At 45.1% G+C, this 17,993-nt stretch overlaps 1 protein-coding gene across 3 annotated transcripts in view; it reads right to left on the reverse strand.

The window, feature by feature from the left end:
- Window positions 1–17,993, reverse strand: part of TIAM1 (TIAM Rac1 associated GEF 1) — a 230,278-nt gene that overhangs the window by 136,346 nt on the left and 75,939 nt on the right. For all 3 annotated transcript variants that reach the window (XM_030914607.1, XM_030914608.1, XM_030914609.1), the window contains 2 exons: window positions 14,738–15,711; window positions 303–750 (listed from right to left, as the gene is read on the reverse strand). In XM_030914607.1, the coding sequence (XP_030770467.1) occupies window positions 303–750; window positions 14,738–15,700 (1,411 nt within the window). In that variant the 5' untranslated portion in view covers window positions 15,701–15,711. The remainder of the gene's footprint in view (window positions 1–302; window positions 751–14,737; window positions 15,712–17,993) is intronic.

Genomic DNA, 17,993 nt, shown 5'->3' on the forward strand with positions numbered 1-17,993 from the left:
CTCAGCCTCCCAAAGTGCTGGGATTACAGGCGTGAGCCACTATGCCCAGCCCCGATGACTAGGTTCTAGAAATCTGCCTTACAACATTGCACTTGTAGTCCATAATACCATATTGCACATTTTAAAATGTGTTAAGAGGGTAGATTTCATGCGAAATGCTCTTACCATGATAAATTTTTAAAATTAGTATGACTTTCAAATTCTATATAACAACAATAAACCCACCCATCCCGTGAGTATGTGCACAACGGAGCACATCTATTAGTGCATTTGGCACACAGCCAGGGCCGTCCCGCTCTCACCTTTCAGGGACACCCAGTAGTGCTTCCACTTCCTCCGGGTGGCTGACTCCACCTTCTTGTTCTTCTTGTGCACCAGGAAGTTCTTGACGGCCAGGGCGCCGGCCTTGCGCACCGTGCCCTGCGCGGCAGTCAGCAGAATGTCCGACTGGCCCGGGGAGCTCAGGGTGCCGCTGCTCTGCTCATCGCTGTGCGCTGAGCCGGCCTCCTCCAGGCTCTCGCTGTTGGTGGTGCTCATCTCCAGCTCCCGCCGGAAGTTCTCATATACCCCCTGACGAGCCGCATCCCCGGTGGAGCTGCTGCCGCTGTCGCTGCCCACAAAGGCCCGGCCTGTGGTGGGCGAGTAGCTGGAGTTGGTGGCATTGGATCGCCTGGACAGGAGGTCCGTGTCGGTGGTGGCCCCTTCAATCCCACTGTCTGCAAACTCACTGCCCTCGCCTGCATTAATATCCTTGGGAGCAGAAAGGGAGAGCAAAGAAGACAAGCGTCACGTAGAGAAGGAACCCGGGAGCTCCTGTGGGTCCAGCCAGGGCTCTGTAGCACCGGGAGACGCATAAGGCACGGCCACTCCCGACGGCTCTTGGACCAGGTCCTGCTCAACCCTGGACCCGCAAAGACCCAGCCGAGCTGCTCAGGAAACCTTCAGCCACCCTCCATGAGAGCAAACGATTTGGAATGTTCAAGAAATATAAAAGAAATAAGGAACACTTCAAAGAGCTTATTTCTCTAAGATAATTAACGAATTGGCAAATTCGCGATTGAGATTCTACAGCTGCCATGCTGAGAACCCAGCACCCTCAGCCTCATCAGCTTGCCCTCAACTCCAGGAAATTCTGCGGGCAGATGAGTTAGTTGTTCCAGACGTAGGGAGTGACCATGAATAACTAGGTCTTTTTAGCTGATATCTTTAAAAATAAATAAATAAAAGGCCTGCTTAGGAGTCTCTCTTATAATGGGGTGACTGAAAAGATAGCTAGGGCAGCGCCTCACCCACTCACATGGCACAGCCCCATGTTCCAGGAGCAGGCAAGAATCCTCATCCTCTAATCAGCTTGGCTTCTTGAAAACAAGCAGCCTCTCACTCTGCATTGTGCTGAATAAGTCTGTAGGGCCCACAGCTCCATCGAGCTCTCCAATTACCTTGCCCTTTCAAAGCTGGGATGCTAGGAGCCTTGGACAGGCTACTTGCTGCCCCAGGGCCATGTGACAGCTCGGGGCAACTGCCAAGATACTGGGGGTATCAATTCCCAGTTTAAAAACATTGGAAACTTCCAAAACTGCTTGTGCTCTGAAGTTGAACATTTCCGAGACAGATAGGTCTGTTCTTAAATCAGTATCTTAATCGCTCTAAAGTGCTACAGGCATTTCCAATAAACAATAATTAAATTATGGTAGTCATAAAGGAAGGATACTGACTGCAATATTGGACAGAATAGCTCAACAGTCTTATGCGTAAGAAAGGAGCCGGATTGTTCTCCAAGGAAGAGAATGGGAGCCTGAGTCTAATATAGAAGATGCCAAAGTAATACACGGTTTGGTGGTTTCACCAATTTGGGGGCCTTTAGTCTCACAAATGGCTAATTCTGGCTCAAACATGTAAAAACTAACCAGATATTCTGAATTACAATACAGATGAATGCTCTGGGCTCCTATCTTTGCTGAGAGGCAACGGGGGTAGTAGGAGCCATGCCACAAACCAATACTGGCCTACACAAGGCCCCAGACAGACACTGTGCCTGTATCTCCACGAACCTCACTTAGTTCTAAGAATTGTTCAAAGTTCACCTTCATCATGAAGAAATATTAAGTGAGCAACTAAAAAAGGTGAATAGCAAGACATGGAAAAAAGAGGGTGGTGGGAGTAGAATGGCAGCAGGAGATTGCTGGGTGAGCTTCTAGGGATCAACTCCATTATAAATGGAGCTTAGACCCCTGGGAGTTAGAGGGACTTAAGGGAAAGAAAGAAACCATGAATGTAGCTCAGATGCAGACCCCTGTAACTGCTGGTTCCCACAGCTTTGCTATCTGTTATCCTGCTTATTAACATCCACGGGTGGTCATGAAAGACCTAGAGCCAATTGGTAAAAATCCTCTACACAAACAGGAAAACACTGTCATCAACCCACATTTCTCCCTGGCAGGGACACTGACCATATGCTTCCTTCTTGATGTAAGACAAAAAGAAAATTTGACAATTGTTGATTATTCAGGATAACCACTGAGTTACAGAAGGTAAGTCCGTGAATTTTCCAAACTTTTGGATTCATTTTCATGTCTCAGTCCTTCTGGGAAGAAGGTTTGGTATGCATGAAAAAAATCAGCTATTAAGTTCTCTCCTCTAAAATGCAAAGAGGCGAAATGCTTCTCTACAAGACAGGGAAATTTAGCTACACAGGTAACATCACTATTCCATAAGCGAGACTTTGGTACAAAGGAGAGATGATCCCAGGCATCTTGTAATTCCCAGAGCTCCAGAAGAGGAAGGGACTTGGCAAAGTCATCTCATTGATTAACAGCCTGCGGCTCAGAAAATCACAAGTCTGGCTGGTGGCAGATGGGAGGTTGAAACCTATCCTTCCAAGTACACTTTCCACTATTATATGGTGACCTCATGGCTCAGCTGGAGGTAGCACCTGACCAGATTCTGTCTAAATATTCAATCCCAGCAGGGCATGGTGGCTCATGCCTATAATCCCAGCACTTTGGGAGGCTGAAGCAGGTGGATCACCTGAGGTCAGGAGTTCGAGACCAGCCTAGGCAACAAGGTGAAACCCTGTCTCTAATAAAACTATAAAAAATCAGCCAGACATGGTGGCATGCACCTGTAGTCCCAGCTACTAGGGAGGTTGAGGCAGGCGGGAGGATCGCTTGAGTCCAGGAGGCGGAGGTTGCAGTGAGCCAAGACTGCACCATTGCACCCCAGCCTGGGCAACAGAGCGAGACCCTGTCTCAAAACAAAACAAAACAAAACAAAACAAACAAAACAAACCAACCAATCCCATGCCTTCCCCCTTTTCTTACCAACAATGGCTCTTCTAGCTTTTTTCAGCAAAAGCTGAGTGACTGTTTATCCAGTTGCCTTGACCTGCCTGGCAAAAACCTAAAACCTGCCAGTGGAAGAAAGTGGAAGGAGGAGATGAAGAGAGGATAAGGAAAAGAGAGGCAGAGACCTGAAAGACAACTCTCAAGAGCATGTCTCGTAAGATTCCACTATATTCCCAACACCATCCATCCCTTTACAGAAGGTCTTCACATCTGCCTCTATTTAAACTAAGAGTAAGGCCTCAATGGACACTCACCTCTGTATAAGACCTGAACATCTGCTCATGCCAACTGACACTGTAGCTTTGCCATGGCCCAGACTATGTGTGTTCAACTCGGGGACAACCACTAAACTAATGAAGGAAGTGATTACTCCAGGTGAAAGACCTGCGGGCCCCAGCTGAGCTTGGATGCTTTGGAAGCACACAGCTCCGTATCATCACCTGGGAATGCTCTTGTCATCTGTGATCCAAGACAACTCCACCTTGAATCCTTACGTGGTTATTCAGGCTCAGTGGTACACATGCCCCCACTGATATGTGACCCAGCCCATTGAGAAACGGATGCAGGTTGCCCAGCCCCAGCCCTTATTTAGTCATGAAGCTTGGGATGTCCCAAATTCCCAGAAGTCCATTCTCCAGCGTTGCCGGAAATAGCGATGACCCAGCCAGAGGTGCTACTCAACACCGTTCTTTCTTTCCTTCATTGTGTTGCAAATTCACTTAGTGGTCATCTTTCAGGGGAGCTCCTCCTACTACCCACCTGAGAATCCTGATCCTTCCCCTACCCAGAAGCACCTGGAAACCTCCGCAGTCTTCCCAGGAGCGAGAAATACCGAAGACTGACACCACAAAATAGTCCCAGGGGCACTTCAGCAGTTTTTGTAGCAACTGCAAGATAGGTTCCCTCTTAGAGTCATATACTAAATTTTAATCAAAAAAGGCAGAGGAAATCAAGGGAAATGGTAAGATCCTGGCTAGACAGAGAAATCATTCTAAACATGGTTCATGATCTAGCCGAGATTTCCAGAAAACAGCTCAAAATAAACTCTCCATGTTAGAAGCACTCCGTTGAAGAGATTTCCGATCACGAACAACATTCACGGGGCAGAGAGGCTCTTCAATCCTGTACTCCCAGGACAAATTCTCTGAAGCCAGATTTTCAGGGCACTCACCAGTTTCCAGTCTACTGGCAGCTTCCCCAAAATGAATGTATGCACAAGTGGCCAGCTGTAGCCTAATACATACAACAGCTGTGGGCAAGAGTTTTCTTAGCATTTGAGCTGGGCAACAAATGCTTAAATGAGCTCCCACACTAAAATGAGGGAGGCAAGAGGCAAATTCAAAGCCTGTTTTCACCGCCTTAAAAACTGGAGGGTCACGCAGCATGAATGTAGACTAATGACACATTGTGGTAAGGCTCCAGTTGTTTTGACAGGAGACTTCAAATACTACGAAAGGGAGAGGTTTTCTGAGCTAATGATGTGCGAACACAATTTTGAAAATGCAATTAGCCAGAAAGTGCAAAGGCTCTGGGACAATTCCAGGACGAGTAGAATCAATTGGCCACTTGTAGTTAAGTTATAAGTCGAATGCAATTAGATACTGTTTCCTTTGTCACTTTAATTTCCCTGATAGATCCAGCTTTGCTTGAATATACCTGTGTTAAGATGCTAAATATAATGCAGAATTCACTGAATTCCAGGGGGTAAAGAAATGTGGACCTGCAGAAATCCTGAATTAGAACTGTTTCTGGCTTGTTAAATTCTAACATGTCCTTCCTCTGATTTATCATCTTCTTCCTAACCCCAAAATGTTAAGTACCCCTCACTAGACACACACACACACACACACACACGAATATCATCTTTGGTTCTCAGTATCATCTCCTTGGTATTCTCAGTACACTCTCCTTTGATAATCTCAGTAAAGCAAGTATCAATTCTAGGTAAATGACTCTGAACCAATCTGTGCCTCAATTTCTTGGTATGTATAATGGGGAGAGCAACACATCTACTTTGTAAGACACTGTGAGATTGAGTTACCCAGGAAAAGTGTCTTGAACTGAGCCCAGCACATAGTACCTGCTCAAAAATGTTAACTATAATTATGGTCATCTCCACCTTCAGCCCTACTTACATCTCGGCCCAAGAAGAGAAGGCATTGCCTGAACTCAGTTGCTAACTTCCTGCACCAACATGGAAGAAAGGTCTCTGAGAAACCTGGGAAAAACACAGGCATACCAAGGCTGGTGCTAGCCTAATACTAATTAGGCTTGTTCATTGTTTTCACAGTCACAAAACAGCACACTAAAGTAGGAAAATGGTGACGTTCTCCACATCGTAAATTAGTAACTATTGGTCACTATTATGAATTACTAATAATTGCCATCCTTGATTTGCCAGCATAGGAAATCAACTCTATTTTCCCTCCCCTTCCTTTCCTTAGGGCAAAATCTCTATGCCCTTCTTTTTATGTTTCCAACACCCATTCCTTTTCTTCTAATGATTTCCAATGGGAGTGACTCACAATTTCAGCTACAAGCATTGGAACCAAAATTCTTACTGTTACCAAAAAGGGATTCCAAAGTAAGTTGGCAAAAGTTTGATATGTTCCTTCAGGTAACTCCTGATTGGAGATGCTTTGTGTCTAAGTTAAACGAATCATCACCTCTCCTTTCATCTGCTTTTCTATGTATGTGCTTATACCTTACGGTCATCCCTCCCCTCCCTCCTCACTATCCATAATATATCAGAGACTTAGTTTCTTCTCTTCCCTTCTGAGTGCCACATCACTGGTTGAGCAATAAGCTCTCTTTTCTAAACCATCTTCCTTCCATCAATCCATCCGGCACACCACTGCCAGGTAAATGTTCCAGGAGCAATGCGGAGGACTCCTCAGACTGCTGTTCCAGACCCTCCCCCAGTGTCCGGCTTTAGCACTCGAGCTTCGGATGTCCCGGCCCACCAGTGAAACTGAAGAACTCATTCCAGGGCATACTCCCAACCTTTCTCGCTCCCAAAAATACTCACGTCCCCCCTTTTACTACAACCAGAAGCCTTCTCTGTGCTTCCTCCAACTGCCATGCCAACCTCTCCACAGCATCTCCTCTCCCACCCCCACCCTACCCCAGCCACACTGAGCTCCTCATTCTTGCTGAAATGTGCCACGCATCCTCCCATATTGCAACTCAGGAGCCAGTTCCCTCCTCCCCTCCTCTCCAAGTACCTATCCAGGTCTGCCCTCTCAAGAGTGCCCACCCTGACCACCCTGTCAGGAATTGCCCCCGGCATCCCCCACACTCCATCTTCCTCAACACGCCCTGTCTTTCTTCCACAGCACATTGCTTACTTATTATGCTAACTGTTTTCTGCCACACACACCCACTTCACCCCAACGAGCTCCACGAGCTCATGGATCGTTCCTCGTTGACGCATCCCAAGTGCCAAGAATAGAGCCTGGCATGGGGAAGGCACTTCAAAAATAATTGCTGAATGAACTCACTGCTGCTCATTTTCCACCACAATCTCAAAACAAGGAAAACAGTTTCTCATAGAATGTACTGCAGTTGGAGTTAAAGGTTTTGTCATTTCTCAACTCAGCTCATGCTCAACTAAAGTTGAGGTGACAAATGAGTCCTAGCTATAAAGCTTACATTTGTAGGCTTCAAGCAACCCAGATGGATTACGTCTTGTGTGGATGCAATTGGAGTTCACTTAAATTTTTGTTAACTCTTTTAAAAAATTGAGAAAGTAAGAGAGATATATTAGGCCGGGTGTGGTGGCTCATCCCTTTGGGGGCCGGCACTTTGGGAGGCCGAGGCGGGCAGATCATGAGGTCAAGAGATCTACACCATCCTGGCCAACATGGTGAAACCCTATCTCTACTAAAAATACAAATATTAGCTGGGTGTGGTGGCAGGTGCCTGTAGTCCCAGCTACTCCGGAAGCTGAGGCAGAAGAATTGCTTGAACCGGGGAGGCAGAGGTTGCAGTGAGCTGAGATTGTGCCACTGCACTCCAGCCTGGTGACAGAGCGAGACTCCATCTCAAAAACAAAAGAAGAAAGATATATTGAACTATCTTATGGCCCAAGCTAGATGCTCGGTCAACTGGTGGTCCAAAGCCAACTGGGCCCAAATGACAATGTGACAGGCCAGTCAGGTGGGTTTCCTAAGTTCTCCACTGGGACCTACAGAGACCCTGTGAGGCCTTTAGGGCAGGATGGCTTCATGGCCACATCCAACAGTCGTACATTTACAGTTATGCTGTAAGAAAAACAATGATTACACATTGTTATGACCCAATTTGAGTTAAGGGGCACAACTTTCCTCTATTCTTATACTAAGAATGTGATCTTTTTTTTTTCTTTTTTCTTTTTTCTTTTTTGAGACAGGGTCTCATTCTGTCATGCAGGCTGGTGGAATATAGTGACATGATCATAGCTTGCTGCAGCCTTGACCTCCGAGGCTGAAGCAATCCTCTCACCTCAGCCTATTACGAAGCTGAGACTACAGGCACACACCACCACACCTGGCTAATTTTTTTGAAATTTGGTAGATACAAAGTCTCACTATATTGCCCGGGCTGGTCTTGAACTCCTGAGCTCAAGTGATCCTCCCACCTTGGCCTCCCAAAATGCCAGGATTATAGACATGAGCCACTGTGCCAGACCTAAGAATGTGATCCTCAAAAGCTGAACTAGTGGGCATAGTGGTCCATGCCTGTAGTCCCAGCCACCCAAGAGGCTGAGGCAGGAGAATCACTTGAGCCCAGTTCAAGGCTGCAACGCACTATGATGATACCTGTAAACAGTCACTGCACTCCAGCCTGGGAAACACAGCGAGACCTGTCTCAAAAAATAATCATCATCATCATAATCCTGAATGTTCCCAACCTGTATTAGCATAAATGACCAGCTCTCAAAGTATGGACTATGGCTCCCTAAAATACGTCCAGGGAATCCGTGAGGCTCTTCCTTTTCCAACTACCCTGTGCAAGGCCAGGTTCTGCTCACAGGGTCCAACCAAACAGCATATTGCAACAGAGTGAATGCAAAAGTAGGTATGAGATGCTAGTGTCTTCTGTTAAGCTGTAAGTCATAGAGATCTGCAAAGATGGAAAACAATGCTTCTGTCCCACATCTTTTATTTTACACAATAAAACATTGTATTCTTTTAGAGATAGGGGTCTCATTCTGTCACCCAGGCTGGAGTGCAGTGGTGTGACCTAGCTCATGAAAGCCTCAAATTCCTGGGTGAAAGCCATCTTTCCACCTCAGCCTCGCAAGTAGCCGGGACAACAGGTACTCACCATGCCCAGCTAATTTTTCCTTTATCTTTTTTTAGAGGCGAGGTCTCACTATGTTTCCTAGACTGGTCAAAAATATATATTTTTTATATAAATATATATTTATACAATATATAAATACATATAATATAAAATAAATCAAATATATTTGTTATATATAAAATATATCAAATATATTTTATATATAAATATATATCATATATTCATATTCATATATCAAATATATGATATATAATTATATAGAGATATATATGTATATTTTTTGACACGGAGTCTTGCTCTGTTGTCCGGGCTGGAATGCAGTGGTGCAATCTCAGCTCACTGCAACCTCCATCTCCTGGGTTCAAATGATTCTCGTGCCTCAGCCTCTCGAGTAGTTGGGATTACAGGCACCCGCCACCATGCCCGGCTAATTTTTGTATTTTTAGTAGAGATGGGGTTTCACCATGTAGGACAGGCTGGTCTCCAACTCCTGACCTGAAATGATTCGCCCACCTAGGCCACCTGAATTACTTTTTAAGAGTATAAAAAGGTCTAAGAACTGCTGACATAAGCTATCTCTCAACTACCTACCCACCATCCCACTTCCCAAAAAAAGATCTTGGCAAAGAAGATATATATTCTTGTTGAAAATGCATGGGTTCGTTTTCAAAATAAATATCTCATTGCTTAACTTACGTGCCAGAAAAAGAAAGATAAAGAGAAAAGAAAAAAAAAAAGGCATCAAACAGAAGACAGAGGAGAAGGGAAAAAAAGACAAGGGTGTTTTAAAAATCGATTTTATGTGAAAATATTTGTTTTACAAAAACCTGAGGTTCTTAACCAGAAAGACGCCTCTAGATGGAATGGACTTTAGGGGACCTATGGATCCCTTGAAATGATATGCAGAAGTCTTTATTCTAAGTCTTTATTCTAAGTCTTTATTTCTAAGGAAAAGGTTCACATTTTTCATCTGATTCTCAAGAGTCTGTGAGCAAAGGTCAAGAATCATATGGTTGTTGATGTGCATTTTCAGCCCAGGAAACAAACTTATCTCTGAGGCATTGAATGAAGCTCAGTTGCAAAATAAAACAAAATTTTAAACATCAATACAATTTTTCTAGGAACTCAAGCTCCTCCTCTGACAATGCTGCACTCTTTACCTTGTTATTAATGAAATCATCAACACGACTACTTGCTTATCAAAGAAGGCAGCCGTGAGGGATGGCTCTGCTAGAGTTATCCCGGCCACCTCTCTCCGTAATCACTGTTTTAGGTGACAAGAGTGGGCAGTAACAATTTTCTTTTCAGCCAAGTCCTTGTGTGTGTGTGTGTGTGTGTGTGTGTGTGTGTGTGTGTGTGTGTGTGTCTGTGTACCACAACTGAGGGTTTTGATCTTAAAATCTGAGGATATTGAGCTGAAATCTTTTCAAGCACAGGGAGGCAGTGCAGTGTGGGTGTGTGCTTTGGAAGAAAAGGACCTCCCTGATTAGCAAGTCAGAAGACTTGGATTTTTGACCAGGTGCGGTGGCTCACGCCTGTAATCCTATCACTTGGGAGGTTGGGGCGGGAGGGTGATCACTGGAGATGAGGAATTCAAGATCAGCCTGGTCAACATGGTGAAACCCTGTTTCTACTAAAAATACAAAGAATTAGCCAGGCGCAGTGGTGCGTGCCTGTAATTCCAGCTACTCTGGGGGCTGAGGCATGAGAATCGCTTGAACCTGGGAGGCAGAGGTTGCAGTGAGCCGAGACCGTGCCACTGCATTCCATCCTGGGCAAAAGAGTGAGATTTCGTCTCAAAAAAAAAAGAATACCTGGGTTTTCATCCAGTTGTGACACCTTATCTCCTAATTTCTTTATTTTCTGGGAATGCTGCTGTGTCTGAAACTGGCCAGTGAAACTCACAAATCTATTCACCAGCACCACACCTGTCTAGGGATGCTCGGAGAGCCGGGCTCCTTGCTGCTCTCCTGAGGCTGAGGTTCCCAGAGACATGCTCAGTAGAACCTGGTCATGTTCCTTCATCTCCGAAGTGGATGAATGAAGCTCTCCTTGCAAGCATGCACAACGGCTCCACGCCAAAGCTTCCCACAGAACACAGAACCTGGCTATAAGACTCCATCAAGTGGTAGGGTTCTCTCTCCAACTCACAATTCTTTGTGTCTCAAAGACACAGGAGAGCTGAACCCTAGAACAATGAGGCAGTCTTCACCATCACAACAACTCCTATTAAGCATCTGTATGTGTAAAACTGTGCCGCGAGTTCTCCATTCATTCATTTGCAGAATCTCCAGCCTCATTTAAGAGGCACTGAGATCCATAGAAGTTAAATAACCAAGAGGTAACAGCCTCAAAATTGCAAGCTCAGATGTGCTGCTAACTTCTTTGTCTGACACTAGGCAGCCCCCTCCTCTGTCTGTAACTAAAGAAATTCATAAAGTTCAGGCCCAAAGACGAACTAGTCATCAATTAAATCCAAGGAGTAACCTATTAAGTACTTTTACAGAAACCAACAGAAGTAAATTCTGCTTCAAATAGCATGAGGCTTTACTCACGTTGACCCCCAAGACAAACTTTTCTGCACAGTGCACATGTGCGTGCACAACAAACATGCTCATAAAATACCCGGATTAAACCAGAAATTGCCAGCCAGACCCTGAAGAATGTATGTGCCACCGTTCAAGACTGAAATGTGAACTCCAGTGCCTTCACATTTCAATAATCCATCCAACTACTGAAAAAATCCAAAAACAGGAAAAAGGGCCAAAAACCCTTTTTTCATCATTTTCAAATCAAATGAAGTTGTTCACATTATTTCAGATAACATGTGTTTTCTTCCAGGCTTAGAGGTCATGCTCCTGGGTCAAATGTCTGCCAGGAACTCTTTTCTGGGGAGTAAAACTGCTGACAGGATGATTACAGATTCAACTACATCACCAGGGCAGCCAAGGAGACTTTAATATCTATGATTCCAGCTCACTGGAGAGGTCTCCTGGGTCAAAAACTTTTACCAAAAAAAAAGAAAAAAAAATTTTTTTTAAAAGCATTCTTTTCAAGGAAGCTTCCACACCCACTGCCTCTTAAAATACACTGTTTGGAACATAGTGGGCTCTCAAGAAATCGCGTTGGATGAACACGCCAAACTTAGACTAGGAAATGTGGGCGGGTGGATAGTGTTGTGCATAATTCTGGGGTTTGTTTCAAGTCATTAAAGATCCTCGCTCAACATATAAAGTCAATACAAAAATAATATTTCCGTGCATTTTATAGGCTCCACAAGAGGTTTCCATGCATGGCATCCTATTTGGTTCTCCTAATGGCCCTGTGGGAGGCTGGTGTCACTCAGACTGGATAGCAACAGATCCTGGGCCACCAAAGATGGAGTGATTGGCCCAAGGTCACCACTGGGTAAGCACTCACGCCAGGATGCAAATGCACTTCTTAGGATTCCTGGCCAATGGCACTTCCCATTACATTAAACTCCCTAAGCAGTGATTTTATGAGACATCACCTTTAGATGATCTCACTTCCATATATTAACAATTTTAGAAGGTGACAAACCAAAGAATGGAAATTTCATATAACAATGACACATGAGAGCTTTCAGTTGTACCAGACCTTGAGGGGAGAACTGTCCTTTGCTTTGCCCATTTTCTGGGGGTAACCATAACTCAAAAGCTCAAATCCCCATCAGTCATGGAATGTGAAGGAGAGCAGGGGTCTAGCCATCCCTAGTGTCAGAACCATGGAGAGCCAAAATACAACAGGGCACCCCTCTCAAATCTTACACAGCATATGCACTAACTTAGCACCGTTCAGGGGAAAGTGAAAGTCGAAGGTTATGTTCTGCTTTTAACAGTCTGGGTCACTGTATCCTTCTCTAAGCTCCGAAGGCCCTCTAGATCCTCATCTCTTTGAATCAGCCCTGCAGTGCCAATCTGACGATGCCTTTAAGACAGCCCTTTGATCCCTTTCAGGTGACTCTTTAATAGGTCACTTATCTCCATGATCTGTCCAATTGGCAGTGCAGAAGTAGCCCTCGCAGGGCAGACAGAGGGGCTGCAGATGGGTTGTCTGGTCACTTGTGTCGTTATACTCTCAATTCAGAAGAGATGGGTTTAAAATTCAGGGAGTACATCTAGAGGCAAGCTTCAGGCTTACCTCCTCAGACCACAGATGCAGCCTTGGTAGCAACTTGGTTTCTAGGACACAAGTGTTTTTTTCTTTCCTTAGAGTCAAGGGGTACACGTGCATGTTTGTTACATGGACATATTGTGCAATACTGAGGTTTGGGCTTCTACTGAACCCATCACCCAAACAGTGAACACAGTACCCAATAATTCATTTTTCAACTCTTGCTCCCCTCCCTCCCAGCTTTTAGCGTCCCTAGTGTCTACTGTTTCCAGCTTTATGAGGTACTCAAGATACTGATACAAACAACTACCCCAGGTCCTCAACCCACGTGGTTCCAGTAACAATGATGAATATTACAACAGCTAACAAAGTTGCCCTTACTGGCTGCTTCCTAAGAACCAGGCACTATGCTTCACATATTATTTCATTCTATTTTCTCAAAAAACCTTATCATCTCTATTTGACAGATGAAGAAATTAAGGCTACAGGAAAGTGAACAACTTACCCAAAGTCACTCAGGTAAGAAGAGGTAGAGTCAAGATACCTGGCTTGGACACCATCAGCAAAACCTGTCCTCAAGCAGGAACACAGACAGTCTAATGCCAGTTTTCTTTTTATCGGCTCCCCCTACGTCCTCCATCCTATGCCCATTATATTTAGACCTCCATCCTATGCCCATTATATTTAGACCCCCTTTCCAGCAGAACATACCTTCGAAATGCCCATTTGACTTGCATGGAGCAAGGCCGGAAGGTGCAGCACCACCTCCTACTGGGCAATCAGAGTGCTGTGCAGGGAAGTCTGCTGCTCAACCTTGAGGCTGCTCTGCCGTCAAGGTAAATGGGCCCAGTCTGGAATGTTAACCTGAAGCACCATCTACAAACCACCTCCCCATCCTCAGCAAAAGCCAAGACTCCCTGAACTCTGCCTTGGGGAACAGAAGTACCAGAAAAGGCCCAATGCATGCAGGATTACTCCACCTTTCTTTCTTTCTTTTACTGACACAGAGTCTCACTATGTTGCCCAGGTGGGATTTAAACTCCTAGGCTCAAAGCATCCCCCTGCCGCAGCCACCAAGCCGGCTCAATTGCCCAACATTTTATTATCCTAATCTTAATTATCACTGCCAACTAAGGTAATGGTGCCTCCTTTCACTAGGAAAACACTTTCAAAGTCTTTTTTTTGGAGATGGAGTCTCGCTTTTGTCACCCAGGCTGGAGCGAAGTCTCTTAGTTTCCTCCCCACGGTTTCGTGCACTAGACCCCGAAGCAGGCAAGCTGAGCATCTTTATCCCCATTTTTCTGAGGAACGACTAGAAGTCAGGGTTTGCCCAAGGTCAAACAACTAGCTGGTTGCAAAGTAAAAACTGGAAGCCATTCATGTTATTCCTTCCGCTACACCTCCCTCCAGAGACAGGGCTGGCCAGCATCGCACGGAACAGGAAATTGAAATGGCTCCCGGTAAGGCAGTGAGCCTGCCAACCACCGAGAGGAGATGACAAGTGACCCAAACCCGCCCAGAATTTAAAATGCCTCCTCAAAGGAGTTGCCGACTAACCTCCTCCCACCTGCTGCAGTGAAGAAATAAGTTCCAAGAGTCTGCAACCCACCATGCCTGTTTTTCCACGGGAAGGACCAAGTTAGAAAGGAAGCTGGAGTAAGTGGGATGCTGTTGAAGAACTAAGATGTAGAAGCAGTTTCCCAATATGAACTTACTAGCTTTTTTCCCACTCCTATCACATCGCCACTCCCCCCACACACTTACTTCCCTTAATCTCCACCCCTTAACCACAGAACTATAAGAGGGGCAAAGCAGAAGAGACAGAAATCCTCCCAAAACAGCACCAGCTGCAGCAACTACCAGGCAAACAGGGTAAAACCCGATTAAAAGATGGAAATAGTAGGAGCAAAGTCATGCACTGAAAGAGTCATGCACCATTCCCAAAATATTGAAACAAATTTCAATCACTTTACCTGAGTTGTTTTAGCTCTTCTGCCTTGCATGCTGTTGCTATGGCTAATTTGTGGGTTGGTGGCACCTTCAGAGAGACAGTGAGATTTCCTACAGGGAAGTGTGTTATAATTACTGTACGGAGGAGTCTCTTCAGCAGCAGCTGGTGGCATCTTATGGTTTGCAAGATTGGGAATATCAGACACCAAATTCCGACAGTAGCCTGCAAATTTGCTCCCCGGCCCCCCGTTTGCTGTCACTCCAGAGTTTTTCTGAGCATACAAGTCACCCAAGGAATTGGCTCTCTGACAGGTGCTGAGCTGCCGCGGACTCGCCCGCGTTTCCATCCCCCGAGCCTCCTCGCAGTCCTTCTCTTCGGCGGAACCCAAGATTTCTTCGTTGCTTGTTAAATGTTCTTGGCTCAGATCAGAGAGTGAGAATTCCAGGCTGTCCTCCCGCCAGATGTCTGCAGATTTGGAGCGTTTCTTCTTAAAGCTCGCCGTCTCCATGAAAGTGGGCCCATTGGATGTATAGGAATGCTGCCTCCTGCCTCCCTCAGCCAAATATGTAGCGTCATCCCCGTAAAGCCTGCTCTCCTCAGAGTCTGGCATGCTCTGCACAGAGGCTGCCGTGAGGACGATGCTGCTGTCTACGCTGGGAGTGACAGAAGAGTCAGTGTAAGACACAGGTCTCAAGCCCATGTCCACTCGGTCCACCCAGATGGGGCTCCCGAAGTCTTCTAGGGTACCGTCTTGGGAGAAGGGCTCCAGGCCATTTTCAGCCAGGGACTGGGGGATGCTGGGGGTGCTGCTGGATCGGGTGCTTACTTCGGAGTTCCTGTGGATCACCTTCCCCGAGGAAGCGTGCCTGGTCCGCCGCGTCTTGTGCGAGAGGCGGAGGGAGCGGGACGTGTGCTTGCGCCCCAGGCTGGCATGCTTTTCTCCATAAAACTCGTGCTCTACATGTTGACTTTCTGCGTTTCCCATGGTTTTATGGTCTGCAGCAAAGCAGGGGAAAGGGGGAGAACTGAGTCACTATTAGTACAGGTATAGGCATCTCAGAGAAAGAGCTCAGCCTGCAGGGAGGGTAGAACACCTTGGTTCACAGGGCTTGTTGGGTAAGTAACAGCACAACTTCTTACATGCACCTGCTAGGTTCTTGGACTTTTACCTGGGAGCAGGTCAACAGTAACATCATCTACTGAGACTGCCCCCTGAGATGTGAAATGAGCTCCTAAATATGAGCACCAGACAGTTAGACTTGTCTCTGCCCAGAGGGAAGATGGTCACAGGACACAGCTGAGAGCGCTGCTTTTGTACAGCCAGAAACTCCGCTGACCTTGTCTTCCTTACTAAATAATTGAAGTTCTACTCCTATCTATAAATTGAAAACTCTGAAAGTACAAACCAGAATGTTCACCAAAGGGGTAATTTCTGTTTGAAATGATATACATATTTCAAAAAACAAAACGCAGAGGTGCATTTGGCAACCTCCTTCCCTCCCTGCCAGTGGGCACCTCCGGGCTTTTTGTTGTTGTTGTTGTTGTTGTTGTTGTTGTTTGTTTGTGCTCTCTTTGAGCTCTAATAATACTTCCAAATCAATCAAAAATGGAAAACCTCAAAGTATAAGTCTGATCAACTTTTCCTAGTAAATCAAAGTCAAAAATTTAAAAAAGCTTTGACCTTTAATGTCACAGCCTTCTGAGAACCTGGATTTTAGGGGCATTTTGGGAGGGCTATGGAGGGGTGGTGGGGATGGGCAAAACAAAATAGAAATTCCGCTCTCTGCTTAGCAGTAGATTAATGGGTTTATTTCTGGGAGCAAATCCAACCTGCGAACATTAATCTGGTACAGCGTGCCCTGCAAACAGAAATTCACATTGTGAAACCACTAAGTGTGATTCAGCCTTCTGGGGCCCCCCAGGTTAATTCAAGTCCCTCCTTAATATTTTTACAGTCTCTCTCACTGACCCGATGACACAATTCTGTTACCCACAGTGGGAAAGAGAAAAATCTTCAAAGCTCGACAACTGTGACTCTACTTAGCCTATTCTCCTTGCTCCATGAGGTCTCTCTGGCACACTTCAAATTCTATGCACTTAAGATAATGCACATGAAAATAGTTGGAAAGGAAAGAAGAAAAACAGAGTAACTGGGCATATCTCTGAGGTGGTTCTTTTAACCACCTAGAGAGTCATTCATTCAGAAAATACACATTGAGCACCTACCATGTTCTAGAAGCCAGAGATACAGCAGGGAACAAAAGGGACACATCCCCTACTCTCATGAAGCTAACTTCCAGCCAGGGAAGGCACGCAATACGCAAGAAAGTAAAAGGCATGGTGGCAAAGCAGGAAGTGATATTACTGTGATCATTGCAAAGAGATCGAAACAGCCTGGAATACAATATACCTTCACATTGATCCTAGACTTACTCTATAATTCCACTGTTCAGGCTAAAATGTTACTGAAACTCTCACCAGCACATCTTTACTGAAATAAAATTTGTTGCAATACAAAGGGAAACCCTCCATTGAATGTTCCAGTGAGTTCAGGGATAACTCATACAGACACCGGATGTGAAGTTATTCCCAGTCTGGAATATTCCCCACCAGGTCACACATCAGAGGAATCTCAGAGGGAATTTTCCAAGAAAGACAGTCTCCTTTTTACTAGTAGCAAGTAGATTTCAAAGCAATATGTTCATGCTTCTCTGGTATCTTTAAGAAGCAAGAAAAAAGATAAAAACGAAAAGATCAACGGTCTGTGCACAACCATTTATATTATCTAAATTCCTAAGAATGGCACATGCTACATTTCTTACAAGTAAAATAAATAAAAGTGCATTTCAATAACACTAAAGGCTTTGACCAATGCCTTGGAGTTCTTTAGTTTTTTAAAGTACATATTAAGATACCTGGATGTGCCTATGTAACTATATGTTTTGCCAACAAATAAAGACTTAGAACCAATGTTCGTCACAGCCCCATTTTAAGAATCACATAGGTTTAAATGTAAAAGAGGAAAGGACTATGATGAAATAAACTGAGTAAAAGAAAAGGCAAAACTGTTGCCTCAAATATGCTAAGATTTACCCTCCTCTAGCACACATATCAAAAGTTTGCAAATATAAATTGACAGATACATTTTCAACAACAGCTTTCTGGTAAGGCTTGTTTCTGCCAACAGAAAACTCATCCAGTTAAAAGCCTCAGTCAGGAGAGGTTTTCCTGAAGGAAATGGCCCCAACCTTCAAGAATTACCGCACTCCATGTATCAC

This window comes from Rhinopithecus roxellana, chromosome 13 (assembly GCF_007565055.1).
Source record: "Rhinopithecus roxellana isolate Shanxi Qingling chromosome 13, ASM756505v1, whole genome shotgun sequence".
Classification (NCBI taxonomy): domain Eukaryota; kingdom Metazoa; phylum Chordata; class Mammalia; order Primates; family Cercopithecidae; genus Rhinopithecus; species Rhinopithecus roxellana.